The sequence below is a fragment of the Penicillium psychrosexuale genome, assembly GCF_028828465.1.
Source record: "Penicillium psychrosexuale strain IBT 29551 chromosome Unknown utg000005l, whole genome shotgun sequence".
Taxonomy (NCBI): domain Eukaryota; kingdom Fungi; phylum Ascomycota; class Eurotiomycetes; order Eurotiales; family Aspergillaceae; genus Penicillium; species Penicillium psychrosexuale.
Genome location: NW_026643190.1, coordinates 1634133 through 1656265, shown reverse-complemented (window position 1 = coordinate 1656265; position 22133 = coordinate 1634133). Strand labels below are relative to the sequence as shown.

General features: G+C 47.9%; 8 protein-coding genes across 8 annotated transcripts; 4 read left to right on the top strand and 4 right to left on the bottom strand.

The window, feature by feature from the left end:
* Positions 1 to 599: 599 nt before the first annotated feature.
* Positions 600 to 8382, top strand: N7518_009538 (uncharacterized protein; the record flags this gene model as incomplete). The annotated part of the gene is made up of 25 exons (XM_057190464.1): positions 600 to 1680; positions 1735 to 1950; positions 2000 to 2028; positions 2080 to 2281; positions 2346 to 2578; positions 2628 to 2833; positions 2886 to 3343; positions 3393 to 3467; positions 3519 to 3728; positions 3782 to 3853; positions 3909 to 4210; positions 4267 to 4287; positions 4338 to 4481; positions 4529 to 4630; positions 4686 to 4902; positions 4951 to 5119; positions 5173 to 5710; positions 5763 to 6135; positions 6190 to 6272; positions 6331 to 6427; positions 6479 to 6706; positions 6771 to 6937; positions 6987 to 7094; positions 7146 to 7499; positions 7558 to 8382. 25 exons carry the CDS (start codon positions 600 to 602, stop codon positions 8380 to 8382), a joined length of 6510 nt encoding a protein of 2169 aa, XP_057038120.1.
* A 379-nt stretch (positions 8383 to 8761) lies between these two features.
* On the bottom strand, positions 8762 to 11234 carry N7518_009537 (COG1/VPS51 family protein; the record flags this gene model as incomplete). Its single annotated transcript, XM_057190463.1, has 3 exons — positions 8762 to 10803; positions 10860 to 11029; positions 11092 to 11234. 3 exons carry the CDS (start codon positions 11232 to 11234, stop codon positions 8762 to 8764), a joined length of 2355 nt encoding a protein of 784 aa, XP_057038119.1.
* A 202-nt stretch (positions 11235 to 11436) lies between these two features.
* cdc123 (cell proliferation protein CDC123) lies at positions 11437 to 12772 on the top strand (the record flags this gene model as incomplete). Its single annotated transcript, XM_057190462.1, has 2 exons — positions 11437 to 11564; positions 11614 to 12772. 2 exons carry the CDS (start codon positions 11437 to 11439, stop codon positions 12770 to 12772), a joined length of 1287 nt encoding a protein of 428 aa, XP_057038118.1.
* A 373-nt stretch (positions 12773 to 13145) lies between these two features.
* Positions 13146 to 14080, bottom strand: N7518_009535 (dodecenoyl-CoA isomerase; the record flags this gene model as incomplete). The annotated part of the gene is made up of 2 exons (XM_057190461.1): positions 13146 to 13785; positions 13890 to 14080. The coding sequence occupies 2 exons, from the start codon at positions 14078 to 14080 to the stop codon at positions 13146 to 13148; spliced, it is 831 nt and encodes a 276-aa protein (XP_057038117.1).
* Positions 14081 to 14522: 442 nt separating this feature from the next.
* Positions 14523 to 14902, top strand: N7518_009534 (uncharacterized protein; the record flags this gene model as incomplete). The annotated part of the gene is made up of 2 exons (XM_057190460.1): positions 14523 to 14573; positions 14663 to 14902. The coding sequence occupies 2 exons, from the start codon at positions 14523 to 14525 to the stop codon at positions 14900 to 14902; spliced, it is 291 nt and encodes a 96-aa protein (XP_057038116.1).
* A 1259-nt stretch (positions 14903 to 16161) lies between these two features.
* On the bottom strand, positions 16162 to 16599 carry N7518_009533 (serine palmitoyltransferase small subunit family protein; the record flags this gene model as incomplete). Its single annotated transcript, XM_057190459.1, has 2 exons — positions 16162 to 16409; positions 16479 to 16599. The coding sequence occupies 2 exons, from the start codon at positions 16597 to 16599 to the stop codon at positions 16162 to 16164; spliced, it is 369 nt and encodes a 122-aa protein (XP_057038115.1).
* Positions 16600 to 17929: 1330 nt separating this feature from the next.
* Positions 17930 to 18547, top strand: N7518_009532 (peptide chain release factor family protein; the record flags this gene model as incomplete). The annotated part of the gene is made up of 2 exons (XM_057190458.1): positions 17930 to 18103; positions 18161 to 18547. The coding sequence occupies 2 exons, from the start codon at positions 17930 to 17932 to the stop codon at positions 18545 to 18547; spliced, it is 561 nt and encodes a 186-aa protein (XP_057038114.1).
* A 273-nt stretch (positions 18548 to 18820) lies between these two features.
* N7518_009531 (uncharacterized protein) lies at positions 18821 to 22092 on the bottom strand (the record flags this gene model as incomplete). The annotated part of the gene is made up of 8 exons (XM_057190457.1): positions 18821 to 19268; positions 19319 to 19498; positions 19557 to 19860; positions 19915 to 19997; positions 20049 to 21370; positions 21429 to 21599; positions 21658 to 21968; positions 22032 to 22092. 8 exons carry the CDS (start codon positions 22090 to 22092, stop codon positions 18821 to 18823), a joined length of 2880 nt encoding a protein of 959 aa, XP_057038113.1.
* Between the last annotated feature and the right edge of the window lie 41 nt (positions 22093 to 22133).

The following is a 22133-nucleotide window of genomic DNA, read 5'->3' as shown; positions in this document are numbered from 1 at the left end:
TATTCCAATCATTTCACAAATAGCTTATTGACCATCTGAGAGACTAGGATGCAGATCCATAGTATCTCTATCTAGGAGAAGAATATATGAGTAATTGAATAGAGGGAGTAATATGAAGTTTGGACCACACGTCAACAGACTCAGACATCAGACAGCTCTGTAAAGTCACATGCCTGTTTGCAATACAAGGATGTTGCCCTTTATGTTTCCATTTATGGATGTTTGTGTTTGTTTGGGACAAACAACGTTTAGGGAAAGAGCGACTGAGGAAGAGGCATCTCCAATTCGGGAAGGCACGCGTCTGGACATTTGACCCCCAATCTCTCCTCTTCCACTTCTCTCTCTCCTCTTCCACTTCTCTCTCTCCTCCATCGACTTGTTCATCTCTTCGGTCCACCTCGATCTTGGTCACTTCAAGCTATCAATTGAGACGTCTTGTCTTGGCCTGGCTTTCTAAACCATACAATTTCCTGTCCTGGTACACATTACATTAAAATTAAAAAAAAGCAACATCCTTCGCCAGGCGTCAGGCGCGTCTATCAATCCCCATCTGTGTCGACCAACTTCTCAGCCCAAGCATTGAGTCTTATCACACCACAATGGCGTCTGTACAGACTCCGTGGACCTCAATTCTGCTTCAGGAAAAGCCTGGTCTGCATGAATACAACCATGCCCTGTCGAACGTCGAAAAATACTACACTCGCTTGCAGCGAGCTATGCAAGATGAATCCATCCATGATCAACTAGTTCTCAACCCCGACCAAACACACTCACGTCTGCTGAAATCCTTCGAAATCTTGCGAACCAAGCAACTGCCCGGTCCTGTTGCCGAAGAGATCTTCAAGACCATGGTACTTCCATTCATTCACGACAACATCTTCTCGCCGCCGCAGATGATTCAACTCGTTGGATCTGCACTACCTCTCATTACAAAACAACATTCTCAATTCCTGCGAGACCTCGCAAGCACCCTTCTCTCATCGCAAGGCTTGTTCGATCACCTGGTGGCCAACGAAAATTACACAGTGGTCTTGAAGGAATGGCTGTTCTCGAAAAGAAACCGTCTTTCCCTTGCTCTCTCCATGCAGGTTGGAGACAGGTTGGTTGCCATGTGCAATGCCTGTTCCGCTGATCATGGAACGGAGGCTACCGTAGAGAGCTGGAGGATTGCTCAAGAACTGATGGAATCCATCAACGCGCTCATTGACTCGTCTTACGAAGAAGAATTGAAACGGGCAAAAGTGGAAAATCTACCTCCTCTGGAATCAATGAAAGTTCTCAGTCGGGACGATAAAAAGTCGACCCTAGTTCAACAAGGCCCCAAGAAGGAATTGAAAAAGGAATTCACGGTCTCGGACGAAATCCTTCAGCAGATGAACCACTTCAACATCCCACCACCATTGTCCGCTCGAGGTCTCACCCATGCAGTGGAACATCTTCAAAATGAGATAATCCCAGCACTCATGCGCTCTGCCCTGGAAAGCTTCCCATGCAGAATCTGTTTGGATAGGCTCACTACCGGGAGTCTTACAGGTACTCTAGCCAGTTCGATAGACCTGCCTTCGGATCGAACTACAGCACCGGGCAATGCCCAAGATATTTTCGGCAAGAGAGTCGGCCTTTGGAAGGTTTTGCTGTCTGACATCGCTTTCAAGAATGTAAAGAAATTGGTTCACGGAGGTAAGTGTGATTTCCTTCAGTATGTGCAACTTGATCGTTTCTAACCGCATCTAGGCGAATTTGGCGGGGTGGAACAAAAGCTCAGAGATTTGGCAAGCGGCGAATGGAAAGGCAAAGATCTATCTCGGCGTGTGGGATCTAAACAGCAGAAGAAAAGAATGCAAGTTCCTATTTTGGAAGTAAGCGCTTCTGCAACTGTGTCAATGTTGTGGCAGGTTGATGTCGGTTTTTACGATGAGCTTCCATGGGTGCAGCAGCAGATTGCCAAAGGTAACTAACTACCTCATCGAGACTTCCGGATATATGCTAACTTTGGCAGTGTGGCAAATTGTGACCTCGGAAGAGGAGGTGTGTCCTAAAACCGAACATGATGAGAAGTCTGCTAATTAGGTTTCACAGTTGGAAACCGCCATTGAGCAAATACTTTCGATCCAGGAAACCTACACCCCTGAACTTGTTCAACTCTGTTTAGAACGTCCTATTCAACAATCTGATGGAACTTGGACGCCACAGCGGTTCGGAAACGTGAAAGAGACTGGGTCCTATCGGATGAAATCCATTGCTTCCTCCAAGGCAAGCCCAGCTTTGATTGAGATGTCAAGTATGGGGTTACCCCCGTTAGTCCCATTGAAAGCTGGATTTTAGGCTAACCATGAGTTTCCAAGACAAATTTTACAATCTCACTGAGCCATTTTTGAAGTCGATCATTGATGAGAATGACACAGAGGAGTTTCCGTTCGATCTCTCGCCCGAAGAATTAGAAATTGTGAAGCACTTCAGCACATCAACCTTGATTCTAGGACGAAGTGGTACAGGAAAAACCACCTGTCTGTTGTTCAAGATGCTTGCCAAGCATAAAGCAAGACAGTCAGCGTCGGATGGGCAGCAAGCCCGACAGGTATGTCTTTGTCTCCTCACAATGTCAGATGAAAAACTAACATGAATAGCTTCTCTTGACTCGCTCCTCTTATTTGGCTTCAAAGCTTCAAACATATGCCAAAAGTCTGATAGACGCCCAATCCAAGGCTCCATCGACTGAAGAGGATGTAGACTCGGATCTAAGACCGACCTCCTTCTTCGCCCTGAAGAATTGGCACTTTCCAGTTGTCTGCACTTACGACGAATTTCTTGGGCTTCTAGAAAATACAATCAGGTTTGAACATCTAATACCAAACTTGTCAACATTTTCCCGCTAACTGAAGTAGAATGGCGGATCGAAAAGACTTCTTAAGAGACATCAATCCCAACAAGACAAAGGGCCTAGAAGTACAGGTGGGAGACAAGCCACGAATTATTGACTTCAGTATCTTTAAAACAGAATATTGGGGCTCTCTTAGTGGATTAGCTCCACCATCTTGCTCTCCAGAGCTTCTCTTCGCAGAGATCATGGGCGTCATTAAAGGCTCCACCGTCACGGCAAAAAGCCTAAAGCCGTTATATCGTGCGGAATATGTCAAGAAGAATGCCAAAGCTTCTCCCGCTTTTACCTCTGAGGCAGAGCGTGAGAAGGTATTTGGAGCTTTTGAGCGCTATGAAAAGCAAAAGAAGCTTCGCAAGGAGATTGACGAGTTGGACCGTGTCGGTACCTTACTGAAGTCTCTGAGAGATAACAAAGCTCTAGCAGAGCAGATACAACGCTGCTTCGAGGAGATTTATGTTGATGGTGAGTTAGTTCTCAACATTCGAGAGCAAAGTACTAACTATGTGTTTAGAAATTCAAGACTTACGTTGTCTGGACATTGTCTTACTTTTGGGTTGCCTCAGTGACGCCCGTGGGATTCACCTTGGTAAGGTCTCCTGAAATTCATTTACGAGCTTAATCGACTAATATAACATAGCTGGTGATACCGCCCAGTGCATCTCAAAGGACTCGGTTTTCCGGTTTCCCGAGATAAAGGCTTTGTTCTATGAACATTACGAGATCATTGCCAACGAACTAAATCAGCCCTCATTTGCTAAGCCCGTTCAATTCTCTCTGGCTAAGAACTATCGCTCGCATCAGGGCATTCTGAGTTTTGCATCATGGGTGATGCAGCTACTCTGGCATGGTATGAAAGATTGCAATGATCAGACTTGTTTCTATCTAACGGTTTATGTATAGGATTCCCGGAAACAATTGACAAACTTGACCCAGAGATTGGCTATATTGGAGGACCGAAGCCAATTATCTTTGGTATGTCGCATCGCATCGCTTCATTGGCACTCAATCACTAACAATTGTCACATAGCGGGATTTGACTCCTCCATTCTTTCTGCCAAAATGATTGGTCTGGTCAAGCTTAATGACAAGGTCGCCGACTTCGGCGCCGAGCAAGTCATCCTTGTCCGAGACGATGCATCAAAGGACAAATTGCAAACCCAAATTGGCGAGATTGCCCTTGTTTTGACAATCCTAGAAAGCAAGGGTATGGAGTTTGATGATGTTTTGGTGTATGACTTCTTCGGCAGCAGTGGACTTGGCAGTAGCTACCGGTGCCTTTACATGCTTGTTCAAGCATCACGAGCGCAGTTTGATTCTCAAAAACATGCGGTGGGTATATTCCATGAGATAATCAGCCCGTTATGATTGCTAACATTTTCAACCAGGCTCTGTGCTCCGAACTTAAGGTATATCTATCTCTTTGCTAACAATAGTTCTTGCTAACAATATTAACCAGTCGCTTTATGTTGCTGTCACTCGAGCCAGAAAGCAACTTTGGTTCATGGAAACCCAAGAGAACAGCGTTGATCCTATTGTGCAAACGCTCTCACAGAGCAACAGCCTCGAGCTCGCTGAAATTGTGAAGCAGAAAGACCCCAATGTAAGTGGTATTCTAATCAAAATGGCTTGCATACTAATCTCTTTCAGGTCGCGGAAAAGGTCATGGTTCTGCGAGCCGGTGGCTCAGTGGACCCAGAGAGGTGGCTCAAGAGAGCAGCACATTTTCTCCATCAGAAGAGCTTTGCAGAGGTAATATACTGCTCACTGGCTAGAGGAGAGCTTCATGCTAATAAAAGTTGAACAGGCATTGTTCAGCTACAAGAAAGCCAATGATTATCGAGGAATGACACACTCGCAGGCCTGTTTGTATGAGCAAGAAGGAAGGTCCCATCGAGCAGCGGGAGATACCGAAGAATTTACCGTATGCTATGAGAAATCCATCGCTCTTTTCCTCGAGATTGGTCTTATTACAGAAGCGGCGATGTGCTACGAGGGACTTGGGCAGTTCGGCAAAGTTGCAGGTTTGTTTTTCAATCGTCAGGTCTGAGAAATACTAACCTCTCTTCTAGAAATCTGGAAGGAGCGTGAACAATATCAAAAGGCTGCATCTTTCTATGAGAAAGGTAATTTTTTCACCGAAGCTTCGGAGTGTTATCATGCTTGTGGTCAGTACGAGGCGGCAATCGAGGTCTTGCGCCGCGGAGACCAATTTGATGAACTCGTCGCCTATGCCAACAGGTTTTTACACCGAATTCTCTCTACATTGATTACGCAATATTGACTCTATATAGGAACCGCGAGTATCTTAGCGAGCCTACATTGGTTCGTTATTCGAGACTTTGCAATATCTTGCTGAAGCAGGGACGTGTCTCTGTCAGTCTGAGGGCAATAACCATCAATATGCTTGGATCAGATGTGTCCAAAATTGCCTTTTTCAAAGAGCTTGAAATGTGGGACCAGCTGCGTGCACTCTATTCATCAAAGTCCAGATGGTTTGAGTATTATGATCTATCAGTGGCTGTTGGTGACATTCCTGCGGCGATAAGCACATTGCTGGTTCACAAATTGATACCAGTAGTCGACAAGCCAGTTGTTGAAAAGCTGTTCAGCTATTCCATGGTCGAAGTCTTGTACGCCCATAGGGACTTAATTCCGAGCAAGCCTGAGCGAGATGGGCTGCTGAAATCAGCAAAGTCAACTTACCTCGAAAAGCTTGGGGCACAGTGGAAATCGCTATTACTGTTGGTCGACGATTTTGAGGATGTGGATTTACCCGCGTCAGTTAAAACCCTGGATAAGGGTCTTGTGAAGGATATCTTCTGTCTTTTTGTTTGTTTTCAACCGAGCCATCATCTGTGGGTAGTGCACTAATTATTTTCAGGTGATTGCTTTCGAGCCGTCAATATTCACCAAGCAAAAGACCGAACATCTTCCGATGGATATTGTCATCCGGGTTGGAAAGCTGCTGCAAGACCTTCATGCCCAGAACCAGTACTCCCTTAAGTGCCTGGCTATGGCTTGTGGTATTTTTACCAATCCAAAACAAGAGAGCCATACGATCTTGCTCCACTGGTCTCCATTGAGGACTTACACACCAACGCCTCTTGATGGTTCTTCATTCCAGAACTTGATTGACATTGCAAAAAACTTCATTCAAGAGAAGTTTACCGCAGCACTTGCTCAGTTCCATGAAAATGCACTCAGTCTCACGAAGAGGGATTTTCTGCCGACATGTGTCCATCACCTCTACAAAGGTAAGCTATATCCGTTGACGCTCTCTTAGGAAAATATCTAACGAGTTGAATCAGGATTCTGTCCAAAGTTTAAGGCCAATGAATGCTCCTGGAAGCATGAGAAGCCCACTGCAGAATTCGCCATTGCTAAGTTGAATGTAAGTAAAACACCAATAATTAATAATTGACCAACTAACACCTCGTTAACTCCCGCAGTGTCTTCTCACTGTTGCTGAGGTTTTTGCGCGCCTCACGCCTGTTTATTACCAAAGAGTCATGGGCAAGGCTTTCAACAAACCATTTTTGGGTCGTAGTAAGTGGTCGGTCCAATGTCGCTGTACGTTTCAGATCTGACATACTATAGGGAGAATCTGGATTCAACAGATCCAAGAGGAGCTTGTGATTGTCAGTTCACTGGAGCAATCTTCTATTGCAATTACAAATCTGCGTTTCAACTTGCAGAGCAATCCAGAGTTTGCTGCGACCGCATACTGCCTAGAAGACTTGCTGTTCTATCGCATGAACACTGAATGGGGCTCGATGAACAGTCTGAGCTCTTCTCTAGAGAAGGTCCAAGAAGCTCAAATTCTCGGTATGATGAACTTCTTTTTCTGAAACATCACAAATCGGCTCTAATAACCAATCTAAACCTGCAGGCCCTCACCCAGCCACGCGTTTTCAGCGAGCACTTATTCTGAATATGGATCGCATCATGCCACCACACCCTAGACGATCCGGCCACCCGCTCGCGTTGCCTTTGACAACGTTGAATGCTGTTGAGAGAATTCGGTCAGCGGTTGGAAGACGCCACGGTCAAGATTTTGTGAGTCATGAGTCTACATTACGTATCGAACTCACTGACCTTCGTATAGCACAACGGCATCAACACCTTTATCCAATGCCTCGAGAAGACACCCAAACCTTCCCTTGGCTCGCTCCATGCTGTTCTGTCTGTGTTCGAGTTTGCAGCTACATATATTGTGTGTTTCCAAGTCTCGTCGATGGTATAACAGGTTACTAACATTGCACAGCTTTACATCGCCAATCCAGGAAAGGGTATCGTGATTCCCTGGTCCTGGGCTTTGCAGCATCTTTCAACAATTATGCAATCTCCCGCTAAAGACTATCTGTTCAAGGACAGAGAGATCCGAGTGCACATAACCGACTTGATGAACATTGTCATCAGCTTCTGCAACCTTATGGAACAAGTCGAAAATGCCTTCACCAGCGGTGCTTTGAAGTTCCAAGGACTGGGCCGCACCAGCCTCCCAATCCCTATTGTCAAACGGCGCTGCACCGAGCTTTTGACCACCGTGAATCTCAACATAAATCACTGGCCCAAGCAGCCAATCGGCTTTAAGGATATGGAGAAGGTGGTCAACAAGGTATGTGTCTTTGCTTATGACAATGTTCCCTAAAATAAGCTTGACTAAAACAAACTAGACACTTCGATCAACCCTTATTCCACCGGGAATGGCGCTAGAATTTTCTAACAGTGATAAATTCCGGCAAAGTTGCATCCGCGAGTTTGCAGCCTACAACCACAAAGATGAGCTGTGTGTCATTGCGCTTGACGATAGAAAGTCCGCTCCTCTCTTCTTGCGATCTTTCACACAAGGAAACGTGAAATTCATCCAGCTCAGTGATATCTTGAAAATATCGCGCATTACCGAGAACCAATTATCCATGGGTCTGGAAGAAGACTGGCAAGTTGACGAATACACCGGCTACGAGCTCGACATGATCACGAACCTTCAGCGACGTTGGCGACAAGTGATGGAGGTCATCGAGAACAACCGCCATAGGGCACAATCTCGCGAGGGCAAACTTATCCAACACTTCCATGAGGTGTGCACGAGACGGATGAGCGTTCTACCTGCGGCCGCTTGGTCAATCCGAGATAAAATACACATGCGCAAGGTCATATTCACCGAAGGCATAAAGATCGCCATGTCTCTTGATGGTGTTTTGGACAGCTTCCGACAACTGAATGACCGGTGGAGGCAACAATTCGACAGCAATTTGTCCACCGCAAAGCTAGAGGAGCTCTCCGTTATTCGCGGACGTGTTCTGCCGATCGATGGGCAACTTGAGTACATCGTTGAGCACTGGTCTCCTAAGGGCATTGAGGAGGGTATGATGACCGTTCCGGCGGAGGACCTCGGTGTCTCAGCCCGTGAGGCCCAGCGCGCTCTCTGGGCTGTTCAGCGCGAGATTGAAATCATTAGATCTCAAGTTGAAATCATTGCGAAGAGCCCTGACCGGTAAGGGGGTTTCTTCCCTTCCATGATTGTTCAGCAGAGGCTCGATAACCGAAAACGGCAAAAAAATTTGAAAACGAAAACCGTCAGCAAAAAAAAAGCTAGTTAGCCGGGGAGATCTGTGTGGAACGAGGAGAATTTCTTAATATCTGGCTTCAACCATCTTATGGCTGGACGAGACACGAGACACGATTGTATGAAGTGAAATGTATGATATCTTGTTTGATTACTCTGTAATGGATTTTTGTCTGCGTACTATGTAATCAGTGTATTTTCTAACAGAAAAGTTACATTCAAGTACAGTATATATCCTCTGTTTGTTGAATTATATAATGTAAAGCATAGACGGGCATTTGGCAAAATACAGCATCCTTCTAGATAACCACTCACTGTCTTGCCAAGAGGCCAAACAGCAGCTCCGTCCGAGTCCAATACTCAGCCGCAAGCTTCTTGATAGTCTTAACAGTCTCCGCACTAGAACCAGCGCTCTTCTGAGCACGCTCGACGACACCAGCCAGCTGATTTCGCTCGCCGAGCATCTGAGACAGATACAGAGCGTCGAAGAAGAGCTGCACCCTCCAGTCGCGCAGGCCCGCGACTTGATCTGGATCCGGGCTTTGGATCTCTGATTTCTCCGCCGGTTTATCTTCCTTCTGCTTATCTCCATTGGCAGTGGGGTGGCCGTCCTTGGTCTCAGCCTTGCTAGGGGTATTTTCGCTGTCGAGATCATCCAAGGCAGATGCGATAGCCGCCTCGAGTTTCGTTTTCAATTCTTGCTTCAACGCCTGCACGGTGGACGGATCCCAGAGGTCTAATCCGCACGTATCCATCGAGGAAGTGAGACGGCGCAGGAGCTTGAAGCTCGAAACCGAGGGCTGAACAGGTATGGCAGGCTCGCCTTCCCAGAGTGATCGGCCAGGCACGGTCTTGATCTTGCCTGTCTGGGGGTTGCACTTTGGGGATGGGATCAAGCTCAGCGAGCCGGCCTTGCTGACTACTTCGGTTGCAAGCAGCTTCTGTAGGTCAGGGACGATTTCGCTCGAGAAGACAAAGTCTCCAGATACAAAGCCGGCGGGGATATCTCGCCGGACGAGTCGTATAAGCCTTAGTAGAAAGGTGGCTTTTTCGCTGGAATGCGAGGAGTTGAATGACTTGAAAGCGCTGCTGAATGATGTTTGGAGACTGCTGAATGCGTCCCGAACGGCAGAGTGGAGAGAATCGGATAGGTGTTGGGGGTCATCTTCGTTGAGTCGGGGTGTGATGTCGATATCTTCATCTTCCACTTCACCTCCAACGAGAATGTCAGTCCATCGTATGCGGCGTAGAGAGTCGATAGATTCGTTGACTGCCTGGATTGATGCTAGCCATGCTTGATACTTCATAAGGACGGTAGAGACGTCTTCGTCACAGCCCAATAATCTGTCTACGACGGTTCGTTTGAATGCCTGTGCGCCGTTCGTGTATTCTGCGGTAATGAGATCGGAATCCCACAGAGATCCGAAGGAGTTGTGGTCGGTGTTCTCCCATTCTGATATTATGTATGAAACTTGAGCACCGACTTCGCCTAGGCTTAGTGCTTGCGTATTCAGGATTCTGGCAAGCTGGTTATTGAAGATATTTCGAAGACTTTCGAGGACATTCACCGAGCCGTGAATGATCGTTGAGCCCCAGGATGATAGCCACAGTTCCACAGTCTCTGTGCGGAGCGAGAGAAGCTCAGAGAAATCGGTGCTGTGGACCAGGCTCTTTTGGCAGCCGTCGGAGAATTTATTGAAAGCTTGGAGTGACCATTCCTTGATTGATTCCAGGCCCTGGGTTCTGTTTAGTTCGCTGAGCTTGATCCAGGGGGTGAAATTCTTCACATCTGGAGCTACCCAGCGGCCAAGAACTTCAACCTCGAGGCCATCTAGACTCTGAATCTCTGGGTCGGAGAGGAGGGGCCTAGCTTTAAGTTTCATGAGCACATCCGAGAATCGATGCGATCGCAAGACCTTTGAAGCCTGAAGTGTTCGAACGAACAGCTGGAGGGCTCTAGGAATGTTCTCACGAGATACATCCAACTGGTTAACAATGATGCCCAGGCGCACTCGGTGAAAGCGATGGATCGCATCATCGGAAGAAGGGCTCTCTACAAGGCAATAGGCGGCCAATGATTCAATGATAGTGTCTTCCGTAGCGCTTGTAGAGGCAAGGCGTTTATCAATCCGTTTAATAAGTGTCTGCCGGAGGGACGCTAGCTGGTTCCAGAGATCATCGAGGAATGGAGGGACTGATTCATGCTTTGATAATGTCTTGTGCAGTAACCGCGAGACAACTAGAATCTTCGCAATCAGCAGGAGCGAGCCGCGACGTCGCAAAAGCCGGCTGGTAGAGGTTGTACAGCGGTGGAGGAGAGAAAGCTGCGCTCCGAATGCGTGCTTCTCTGCGTCTATATCCACATTATCAGCTACTAGTTCCTGATTTCCTCCAGGACTGGTTTCGTACCTTTCTCATCATCGCCAGTTTCTATTTGCCGGACATGAACATGCTTCCTTTCTATAAGCCGGGGGTTGCACCGGCGTCCAACATCGGCCAGAATGGATTCCACGCCTTGAATGTCTCGGTTCATAGCCACAATCGTCTCAGCCGTTCCAACTAAGTCACGATATCGTGTCCTATAATCGGATAATATACACATTAGCGAAGAAACAGCTCCTATGGCAAATCAATCACATACCCCACGAGAGCTCGGAGCTTCTCCTTATTGCTCGCGATGTCCCGACGCAGCTCCTGTTCCACGCGGCGGACGGTGGGAATGGGGTATTGGAACGCATCGTGCCATGACTTCAAGCTTGAAGGATCAGGCGCCTCAGGGGCCATGCTGGCGGGATGTGTGGTGAGACCGTTGGTTCATAGAGAACAAGTAATCCATGCGACAACGGATGCCTGACAGCCTTAGACCCCTGGCTAGCTCGGTCTTATCGTTATCGGCACGTGATGGCAGAAAAAGTCCCCCGCCACCGAGGGGAAATCCGTCATCGTTGGACGGACGGTTTTGTACCTTACACAACTTATATTCAATATGCCGTTGATCGAATCAGACGCTGCTGTGGCAGAGACATCATCCACCGATCTCCCTGATCGCCTCCCTTTCCCTCCCACGACATACTCCCATATCTTGCATTGCTCTTATCATGACTGGCATCCGCGGTAAGCTTCCATATGACTCAACACCCAACATATCTGACCGAAGTCCTAGGTACCGCACACTTGCCCCAAAGTCGCGCGTCATTCCTTTGACTGCTCCTTTTGTTGAATACCTCCGCGCCGACGGCATTGTTCTTCCGCCCGAGGCCGTTGCCCCAACCGACGATGATAATCTGGACACATTCTCCGATTCGGGCGAGGAGGAGCACGATCCATCTACAGCATGGCAAGAGATTCACACTAGGATCAAGGATACCATCTCTGAACTCGGTGGCATCGTCACTCCGAAATTAAACTGGAGTGCTCCCAAAGATGCAACATTCATGGCCGCCACAAACGACACCCAATGCCGTTCTCCGAATGACATCTACCTCCTCTTGAAAAGCAGTGACTTCATCACCCATGATTTGGATCATCCCTTTGATGGCTGCGTGCCGGATACAACCAGCGACGAACCGACGCCATCCACCGTTGACTCACCGCTGCCGGATGTGCCGTATTCTCTGGTACTCCGTAAATATGTCAACTTCAACCCTTCGCTCGAGTTCCGTTGTTTTGTGCGCAACCGTGTCCTGCTGTGCATAACCCAGCGCGATCAGAACCACTTCGACTTCCTCTTCCCCATGCGTGATATGCTCCGGTCTCGGATCCAGTCATTCTTCGATGACAAGCTCAAAGACACATTCCCCGAATCCAACTTTGTATTCGACGTGTATATCCCCGCTCCGCACCAGCGCGTCTGGTTGATTGATATCAACCCGTGGGCGCAGCGTACCGACCCTTTGCTGTACAGTTGGTTGGAGATTCTCCGGATGAAGGATCCGATTGGTGTGCAAGAGGAAGAAGACGATGGAGCGGAAGAGTATGTGAGAATATCACTTTCTGATGGTAAGATCATCTCTACCGGCACGGCGGAGGAGCTCGAAACAGAAGATGATTCGGGTTCTTCCGCCTCGGAAGATGAGCACGAGGGCGCCGAAGGAGATGATGAACAGGCCCCCTTCCTCCCGGAATTCCGGCTCATCAAAAAGGATGATCCTGAAGCTTATGCATTCAGCTCCACTCAGTATTCGGCTCACAAGGTGCCGAAGGAGCTGGTCGATGCTTCGCTTCAGGGGCCTGGCGGCATGAGTGAATTCATGGGCCAGTGGCAGGATATCTTAAAGAAGCAGGAGCAAGAGGATCAGGCTACTGGCAGTGACTCTGAATAAACAATCTCGGCTCAAAACGCTGCGTGGTATAAAAGCATGGATTCTTGGTTTAGTGGCGTTTACCTATAGCAGGGAAATGAATCCTGGGGATTCGAAGGTTCTGTCGTGGACTACAGGTCAATCCACACATTATCGATAAATGAAATCAATATATAATTGTCGCCATTGGTCAATTACCTACATAGAATGTGTAAGAGAAGGTTATATGCTATGTCATATCAACAACTCCAGTATTGTGTGTATTACTTCTATCCTTCGCCTTGAAGAACAAAATATGTATCGCCCTGAATGATTATATCGAAAAATGACCCCGAGCAAGTAGGAGATACAGCCGCAAGCTCTAGTAGCTATATACAAAAAACCTATCAAGCAACTAAAGCTTATGCCTCTTCTCACCAGACGCCAACCTCCGGAACTCTTCCTGCGGGAATCCCTTCATAAAGCGCTCAAGGCCCATAAACGCCTCAAGACCATTCTGGCGATCCAAAAGCTCCCTCTCAGGCCGCCTTACCAGCTCCTTAATCTTTAACAGACTAGTCTGGTTCAAGTGCGTACCAAGACGATCATCAACCTCCTCAAGCACCTTCTTCAAGAACCCATCAGAGTCATCCTTCTCCCCAGACTCCGGCGCAATAACCTTATTGACAAAGCCAGCCGAAACCAGCTCGTCACAGGTAATCCGCTTGCTCATTAGGAGCGCCTCATTCGCCTTGGCGATGCCCAGGCGCTCAACGAAGGCGCGGCTAGCACCGCCTTCGGCGACGAGACCGAGCGAGGAGAAGGGTGTCAGGATGAATGTGTGTGGGGCAGCGTAGATGAAGTCTGCGTGGGCGACCAGTGCGGCTGAGAGACCGACAGCAGGGCCGTTCAAGGCGACGACGAGAATCTTAGAGTGGTTGTAGAAGGTGCGAGTGACGTCGACGTTGTTTGCGACGAAGCCCTTGACTAGCTCGCGGCGCGCGTTTGAGTTGCTATCGTCGGTGCCTGGACGTATACTTGTGACGTCGGCTCCGCTGTGGAGAGGATACGAGTGTTAGATATAGTTGATCTTGTCAAGCTTTCTTTTGGGATATGGCTTCGCGATATCTAGGGCTGGATTGGGCTGTTGATGACATACGCAGAGAAGAAACGACCTTTTCCGGTCAGGACTGTAATAAAGATATCCTCTCGAGAGTCAATCTCGCGTAAACGCTCGCCTAGAAGGTAGTATAGGTCGGCATTGAGAGCGTTCAGCTTGTCGGGCCGGTTGAGTGTCACGATCGCCACGCGATCCTGGTAGGCAACGGTAATGAGACTATCGTTTGACATTTTTATTGTATATTGTAGAAGGAAACCGTTCAATGGGTCACCAAATTGAACTGGGATTGTAATGGTCTATCATTTATCAGTCGTCTCTATGGGATATCTGGGCACGCGAATTTGCGGGGAGCCGAGGCCCGCGGGAACCTACTTTGTTCTGCCTGAGTCAGCAGAAATAAGCATCCATGGATGTATGTTCTGTTTATCCTGTTTGTCCTGTTTGATCAAATCCAATAATCACGCCCGTGACTGGTCCGGCCATGGCACCACTCGGCGATTAAAGATTGAAGATCACCAACCTACACAATATCGCTGCCCCGGTCTGCTGGAATCAGGCGGTATAATCAATTGAGCACATCCTACCAACAACATCGAACCTCAAACCCCACTCTTAGCAAACCCGAAGCCAAAACACGCCGAGAAAAAAAAAGCAACGCATCAGACTCATACAATGTCGCAAATATTCCGCAAGTTGCAGGGAGGCAACCTCGAAGTCTTCAAGGTGCGTATCTGACACTCAAGTCCTCTGAGCGAGCATTCCCACCTCCCGCCTCCCACCGCCTCTTCTTAGGACTAACGGAGTCCATGTAGTTTGGGATGTACGTCCTCTTCCCGATCGGCTGGATGTACTATTTCGGTACCAACCTCGACGACCGCTTCGCCACGAAGAACTTTTGGCCCACTGCCGAGCAATCGCACAAGATCCCGCTAGACAAGGACGAGATTGACCAGGAATTGGCACGTATGCGCATGGTGGATGCCGTGAAGCGGGAGCAGAGACGGGCGGCGGAGGCACAGGCACAGGCACAGACGATGCAGACTCAGCAATGAGGCTGCAATTAGTGGGTGTGATTGAGAGGAGCTGGGGACGGGGGCTGAAACACAACATGCGCTCATTGCCCAAGTCCCCGGGGGAGAAAATGGCATTGCGAAAGGGCCACTGGTGTTCCCTTTGGCGGATTGATATTTGCCGGGGACAACATTGGCATCGCGCTGGGAAGTTACACATGTGCTGATGATGGGTTTACTTGTACAACACTCTGCTCTGGGCATCGAGGGCGTTCTGGAGTTTTCATTTGATATGTATGTTGCGTTTTCAACATCATATTGCTTTCTACTATTTACATCTGCATTTGCTGTACATCATTCTAGAAAAGTGTGCAAAAAATATCAACTTCAATCATGATCACGTTGCAACGATAATACAAGCTGGCATCAGCGACCACAGAACTCTGCCAAGGAGGCATATCTATAGGGGATTGATATATCAACACCCCCTGTGGCTAACTAATCTAACACCCCTTTTGCCTAGTTAATCTGACACCCCCTGCCTGAATTTTCAGTACCGCCTTCCTAATTTGGTTGAGTTACCTGCCTCGACACTTGCTTCTCACTACAGCTCTCCTTACCGCCTCCTAATTTGTATACCGCTTTTGTAGTAAACTATGATATTAGGTAGCAGGTACCTTCACTTTGTATGTAAGCTCATAGCAAAATTAAGTCACTCTTATTATATCTTACTTTATCAAATTGCTTTATCATCAAATGTTTTATCGTCACTTCATCTTCAAGGGGTCAAATCCAGTAGGAATCAGGTAGAATACACAATTCTTTTCTGATCAAAATGAATGTTCTTTTACTATATAAACTAGAAGTAGGCAGAATATATGGCAGAAAAAATAAGGTATGGGAGAAATAAGGCAGAAATACGGCAGAAGTCTGAGTGGTAGTTACTCAATCTAGAAGGCGGTACTGAAATTTCAGGCAGGGGGTGTCAGATTGGGCAAAGGGGGTGTCAGATTAGCCACAGGGGGTGTTGATATATCAATCCCCTATCTATATACAGTGTGGTGTGAATGACCCAAGAAAAGAATGTAATAATTAATAATAATGTAATCCGCCGCACTCCGACAATGCAAGTCATAGGGGTGCCGCAAGTTCCCAGAACACAAGAACTCCAAACAAGCGCCGGCCGACAGGAAGAGTGATAACGAGGTTCCCTTCGATATCGATATGCAACTCCAAAGGGATTAGGGCTCCTCACTTTTGGCAATAGAGAATGCAACTGCAACCATTATGCGGGTTTTTATTCACAGGTCAGCCAAGCGCTCGGTCGAGGTGGCAGCGGCGTTCTTTGCCGTCTCGTACATCAAATCCCCGATTTGCGTGGCCACGCCATTTTCGCCAAAGACCGAACTGATTGACAACCGACCAGAGCTGAACAGGCGCTCGCCGGCCCAGTAGTAGTAAAGGCGCCCGTAAATGGCGAGAAGGTGGTCGGGAAGGTAAATGTAAGTGCCCATGGCGATCATGGCAATGAGGCCAAGGAGCAGCGTGTCTAAATAGGAAACGAAAGGTCAGCATGGTGTACCAAGAGTATTGTGAACGGGGAACAGGCGCAACATACTGAAGATGAGCTTCTCGATCGGAGTAAGCATGTAGAGGGAGAAGGTCACCTCATACTGGTAGATCTTCAACCGCATCCAGCGGAAGAGGCTAGCCACGGCCCAGATAATGAAGTCCACCATTCTTGCGGGGTATTCAGAGAATTGTAGGATGTTCCAGTCTTTCGTTGCTTCTTGCGGCTTCTGGTGCCGTTCGTTTGAATTTTTTTTTTCTCTCTATAGTCTGAGCAAGAGCCACCAATGACAAACTCGGGAAATAGACCCGGAGACAGTCGTATCAGACACGGGCACTATGTATGCCCGGCTGGAGTGTGGTGTTGTGCAGGGAAAAATGATCCACGATGTTCTAAATCAACGCGGCGCGGGGAAGGGTTGACGTAAGGTCGCAAGATATCGCAGGGACTTAGGCAATTGAGGGATATTCGTTACAATCGGGAAGAGCGTGTTGACAGAGACGTTGAGGTTGATAGGAGTAAGGAAGAGAGGATAAGACTGAGGTCACGCTTTTTGGTGGACTGTGCTCAATAAGATTCCCCTTAAAATACTTCTGTTTTGGTTCTGAAAATGGCTGTATATTTTGTTTATTTCATGCCGTTTTGGTCTGAGATATATGGTAATATCAGTATGCACTAGTAATAGCATAAACCTCGGCTAGTCGTCTTTAGTATGTCTACAGCACTCTAATTTTTAGAGGTTTTTATTCAATGTTCTAATTTCATTCTTTCTCGGGTTGGATAGGTGTACTTGTATGTAGTACATATGTATAGATACCGGTAATGTAGCGATAAAGGGGAAGGTGGGAGAAATCAGAGTGAGGTAAAGTAAATTTAAAGGCATCAATTTTCTCTTGGCGGAGGCCTGAGGCCACCAACCCTATTGCCTGATCATTTGTATTTTCCGTGTTTTGCCGTGACAGTTTGTACCGTACCCAGTACTTTATGTTTCATGCACAATCTGTACAATTTAGATGTCCCGACATTGGATGGCATAATTATCTATGCATAGCATATGATTTATGTACACATCTGTCTGTAACTAACCTATGTATTCTAAACATTACTTTGGCAGCAATATTGAGCATAACAAACTAGATGTACTACTAGCTAGCAGTTTCATGTCCTTTTGCTAATCAGGATGATTTGCCCATACATAAGGGCATGGTCCATGGATAACTAAGTGCTCTACTATTCAGACTTCCTAGATCTCATTTATCCAGTTACAGTGAGGAAAGCTTATAATACTCACTACCATACTGCTAAACAACAAAAACAGAAATATATCCAATAGACTAGAAAGAGAACCTCCACTGATCTAAAATACCAAGATCATAGCCCTTGAGTCAACCAGCAAACAACCCAAAGTAGCCAAAAAAATTACCATTCAAGCTTATCTTATCGCAAACGTCGGCAATAACCTCAACCTTGAACAAACCACACCACGAACACCAAACGCAATGCTATCTCGCCTACGCTGGCGGACATCGTCCCAAATACTAGCAGCCCCGGCGCGACTCTTCAGCCAAACCCCCATCATCCCCGAGAAAGCCCTCCCCCCACGGCTCAAGATCAACGATGCCGACATATCAATATCCTACCTAAAAGGCACCGGGCCTGGCGGACAGAAGATTGTACGTTTTAATTCCCAAGCAGATTCCTAGACAAGAACCAGAACTAACAAAACCTAGAACAAAACCAACTCAGCCGTCCAGATCATCCACAAGCCCAGTGGGGTGGTAATCAAATGCCAAGCAACGCGCTCACAGGCTCAGAACGCGAAGATTGCGCGCTCGCTGCTCGCTGATAGAGTCGAGGCGCTGCAGAAAGGGGATAATAGTCGGGTTGCGATTAAGGCTGCGGCGGCGAAGAAGAAGAAGGCTAGTAAGATGAAGAAGACGAGGAGGAAGTATCGGGAACTTGCGGAGGGAGAGAAGGAGGGGGAAGTTGGTGAGGAGGAAGAGGACGAGGTTGAGATAATATGGGATGATGAGGTAAAGGAGGGAGAAAATAAGGAGGCTGAATCGAAAATTGGAGGTGAGGCCAAACCTTCCGAAGAGTCTGGAAAGGGTGTATGATGTGAGATTTATGTTGTTATGTGTGTGTTTTGGGATGTATACTAGGTCTACTGCATTGGTATTTGAGCGTCTACTTTTGAGAGATTTACATTCCCATGGATGTTCTTCTAATGAAAAATCAAACAAACATTTATTTCATGGATCTAGTGTCTCATCGCAACATGCATATGGTGTAATAGGGGGAGTGGGGGAAAGGATTATTCCTCCGAAGGAGAAAGCAAATCCATGTAGGTTGAACTTTTTGAGTTGGAAGGGAAGATCATAGTAAAGCCACTAAGAAATGTAACTTGCCAGCACGGTCTTTGACTGGTCGTCAAGACGCTCCTGGGCGAATTGCGAAATACGGCCACTCTGCTTGCTATCGGCCTCTTTCAAGTACGAGCCCACCCAAGCCTTGAGGTCAGCACCAGTCTCGGGCCACGGGTCCTTCTGCTGGACACGGATGGTGTTCAGAGGAGTAAATCCAACACCGAAGGACATGTCTTCGATATCTGCATCATTAATGAGATCATCCCTGGCTGCAGGCAGCGGCGGAAGCTCGAGGAGCTTGAGCAATGCCGTGCAGGTGAAGCCCCATCCCTTCTGGCTATAGCGAGTGGCAAAGGCCTGCGAGTTGGCAAGGGTCTTGGTGAAGGAGATGATAGCTGTCTTGCGATCCAAAGGCCGGGCAAGCTTCTGGGTTTCAGGAAGAATGACGTTGATATAGATGGGGGTGAAGAGTCTAGACATAAATTAGCATACGACCAATTTACGCTGTGTAAGAATACATACCCCTCTTGCACCTTGTCGGTGACTTGGATGATAAAGTCCGCGCTGTAGCCCTTGTTATCCTGCGCCGAGATGAAGTGGAAGAAGCGGACAAAGCGAAGAGTCAGGTTCTCTGTCTTGGAATTCTGCAGACGTTGAAGAATGATCTGCATAATCATGACAAAGTAGTTCTCAAGGGCAGTTCTAGGGGAAGGGAAGTCAGGTAACCGTCAATTAAGCGCTTGGAAGATGTGATACGTACGGTGGGAAGTTAGCAACAACTGTCTCCAGGAGATCAAAGCCAAAGCTCTCATTGGCCTTGGTAGAAACCAGTTTTTGGAAGATACCAAGGATGGGCTCGATCTGGTTGTGTTCAATGATGAACTGCGAACCACGCGGAATGATCGAGGAAAGTAGCCGGACCAAGGCGGGGATGTTTCCCTTCGAATCCCACATAACGGGCATCAGGATAGGGCCAATAAGCTCTTGGTAGTAGGTGGGAAGGGTGCCGGATGGGTTGGCCTCGAGCAGCGCAGCGAAGAGCTGGAAAACGTAGGGCATGAATTCTGAAATTTGTCAGCAAGGGATCAAAGATATCGACTTAGTTTGATTTGGCTCACCCTGCACATCATTCTGGAGGATAGCTGCGAAGGGCGCATACAGCGCTTGCTCGAGCTTGTCAGGATTCGCAGGAGCAGCAAAGCTATATCACGTTAGCTTCTAGCACTTGGAAACGAAAAATGCGGGAACATACCGGATGAAGGCGCCCATGGCTTCGAAGTGGAAGTAGTAGAATCGGGGGTTACTTGGGTTCGCGCTGATGATACTGGTAATATTAATGAAGCGCTGGAGGACGACGTCCGTGAAAGGCACCACGCCCTCCTTGATAACAACCAAAACCCGCATCACGCAACGCATCAAGAACTCATTCTCTTGCACTTTTTCAGGAGCTGGATCACTCTGAATCAGCTGGAAGATGTGCTCGAGAAGATCCTTAGCAAGCGGTGTGATCTCAGTGGGTGGAATGACTGCCTGTCCTTGGCTGTCGGTGAGGAAAAGTACTCGCTCCAAGGCAATGGCAGCGTAGGTGTAGACGACAAAGTTCGACGACGCCAGGTGCTTCACCAGCACAGGTAGAACCTGCTGCCACTGTTCCTTGGTGATGATACTGCGGAAAGTGTACAAATACTTGATAGCGTCGACCTTCAGGATAGGGTGAACACCATCCTCGTTGATCAGATCCGCGGCGAGGTTCTGCTGGAAGTAATCCGTGATACTGACCAACTGGTTGGTGGCAGTGACACCGTGCGAGGAGGTCGCAGTGCCCTTGGCAGCGATAGCGGAGTAAAGGTACGTCGCTGTGTCCTTGGCCTTCCAGTTGGATGAATCCTTGGCATACTCTGCCAGGTAGTGCTGGGTATACTTGAGGACAACCTGGGTCACTGGCTCTTCGAATTTCTCTGCCAGCTTGCGGAGGAAATCAGTGGCAGCTCGGCGTCTGGTCTCGCTATCTGACCCTTCCAAGTCCCGTCGAATGAACTCAATCGGCTCGTCCTCGAAGAGTTCTTCGTCGGACTCACGGAGGCTCACATTCGGCAAAATGACCTTTTCAACAATCTGGCTCAAGGTTTCCTCGGCCTGGAAAGAAGCGGCATGCTCGGGCATACCTGCGACAGAGGTCAAGAAGTGCAGTGCTCGGCTGACCAAAATATCATACTTGGTCTCCTGGCCGATGGTGGTGAGGAAGTTCCATGAGCTCCCAATGAACTGTCCAACGTGAGGCTGGAACACATCCATGTACTTCTGCACGTAGAGAGTCAAAGCCTCAAAGATTCCAGCGCGAACATATTCTAATAGACCAGCCTCCGTATCGTCGTCGGTATGGAGTAATTGATTGTCGTAGGTCAAGTATTTGAGGAAGATTGTCGAGATTCCGGTGAGGTTGTCTTCGAACATGGGAGGGAGATCGTGGGAGGAAAGGTCATAAAACAGCTTGACCATCAGGTTGAGCTGAGTAAACCCTTGAGTCAGGTTCTCTTTGTTGGTCTTGTTCTGCTCAAGATAGTTATCCAGTGCCTGGGGTGTGTTAGCATTCGGCCTACCGAAGCAAAACTGGGTAGAGATCCGAAGATACCTCGAACAGGGCCAGGAACGGAGTACCGAACTTGTTAAGAACGTGGTTAATTTCAGTGTAGAGCGCATCAGACTGGAACAAAGGTCTCCATCTCTTGAAAATAGAGTGTGCGACTTGCAGCACACCAATGTTGACGGTGGGGTTGTCTGGTGACAGCTTCGAGACGAGGTCCTGGAGAAAACAAATCGTCAGAACTAACATTACAATGCTTTGTTGAATCGCAACTTACATCAACCAGAGTATCCCACCGCTCCCAGAAGTCACTGTCGGCGATCACACTAACGGCCTCACCCAGCTGGCTCTGAATTCCTGGCGGAACCGAGATCATCAAGGAGATCAGCTCACGCTTGAGAGTGGTGACTTCATCCTGCTGCAGCTTGTAATTTCCATCTTCGTCCGTCCAGTTGCGCTTGATAAAGTTCTTGAAGCATAGAGCACTAGCGAGACGTGTGTTGTAGGGTGTGGTGTCCGATGCGGTGATGTGAAGAAGCTGTAGCGAGAACCCGGGCTTCTGTTCTTCCTGACGCAAAGTAATCTCGGCTAGAAGAACAGGAATCACATCAGTCAATATTGCTTCAAGTAATAGAGTCAAATATAACTCACCTGCCTTGTTTTGCCTGGGGTCCAAGCTTGCCTCTAACAGAGCTCCAAGACCCTCCGCCATCTTGTTACGTGGGGTATCAACACAAGTGAGGGGGTTATATG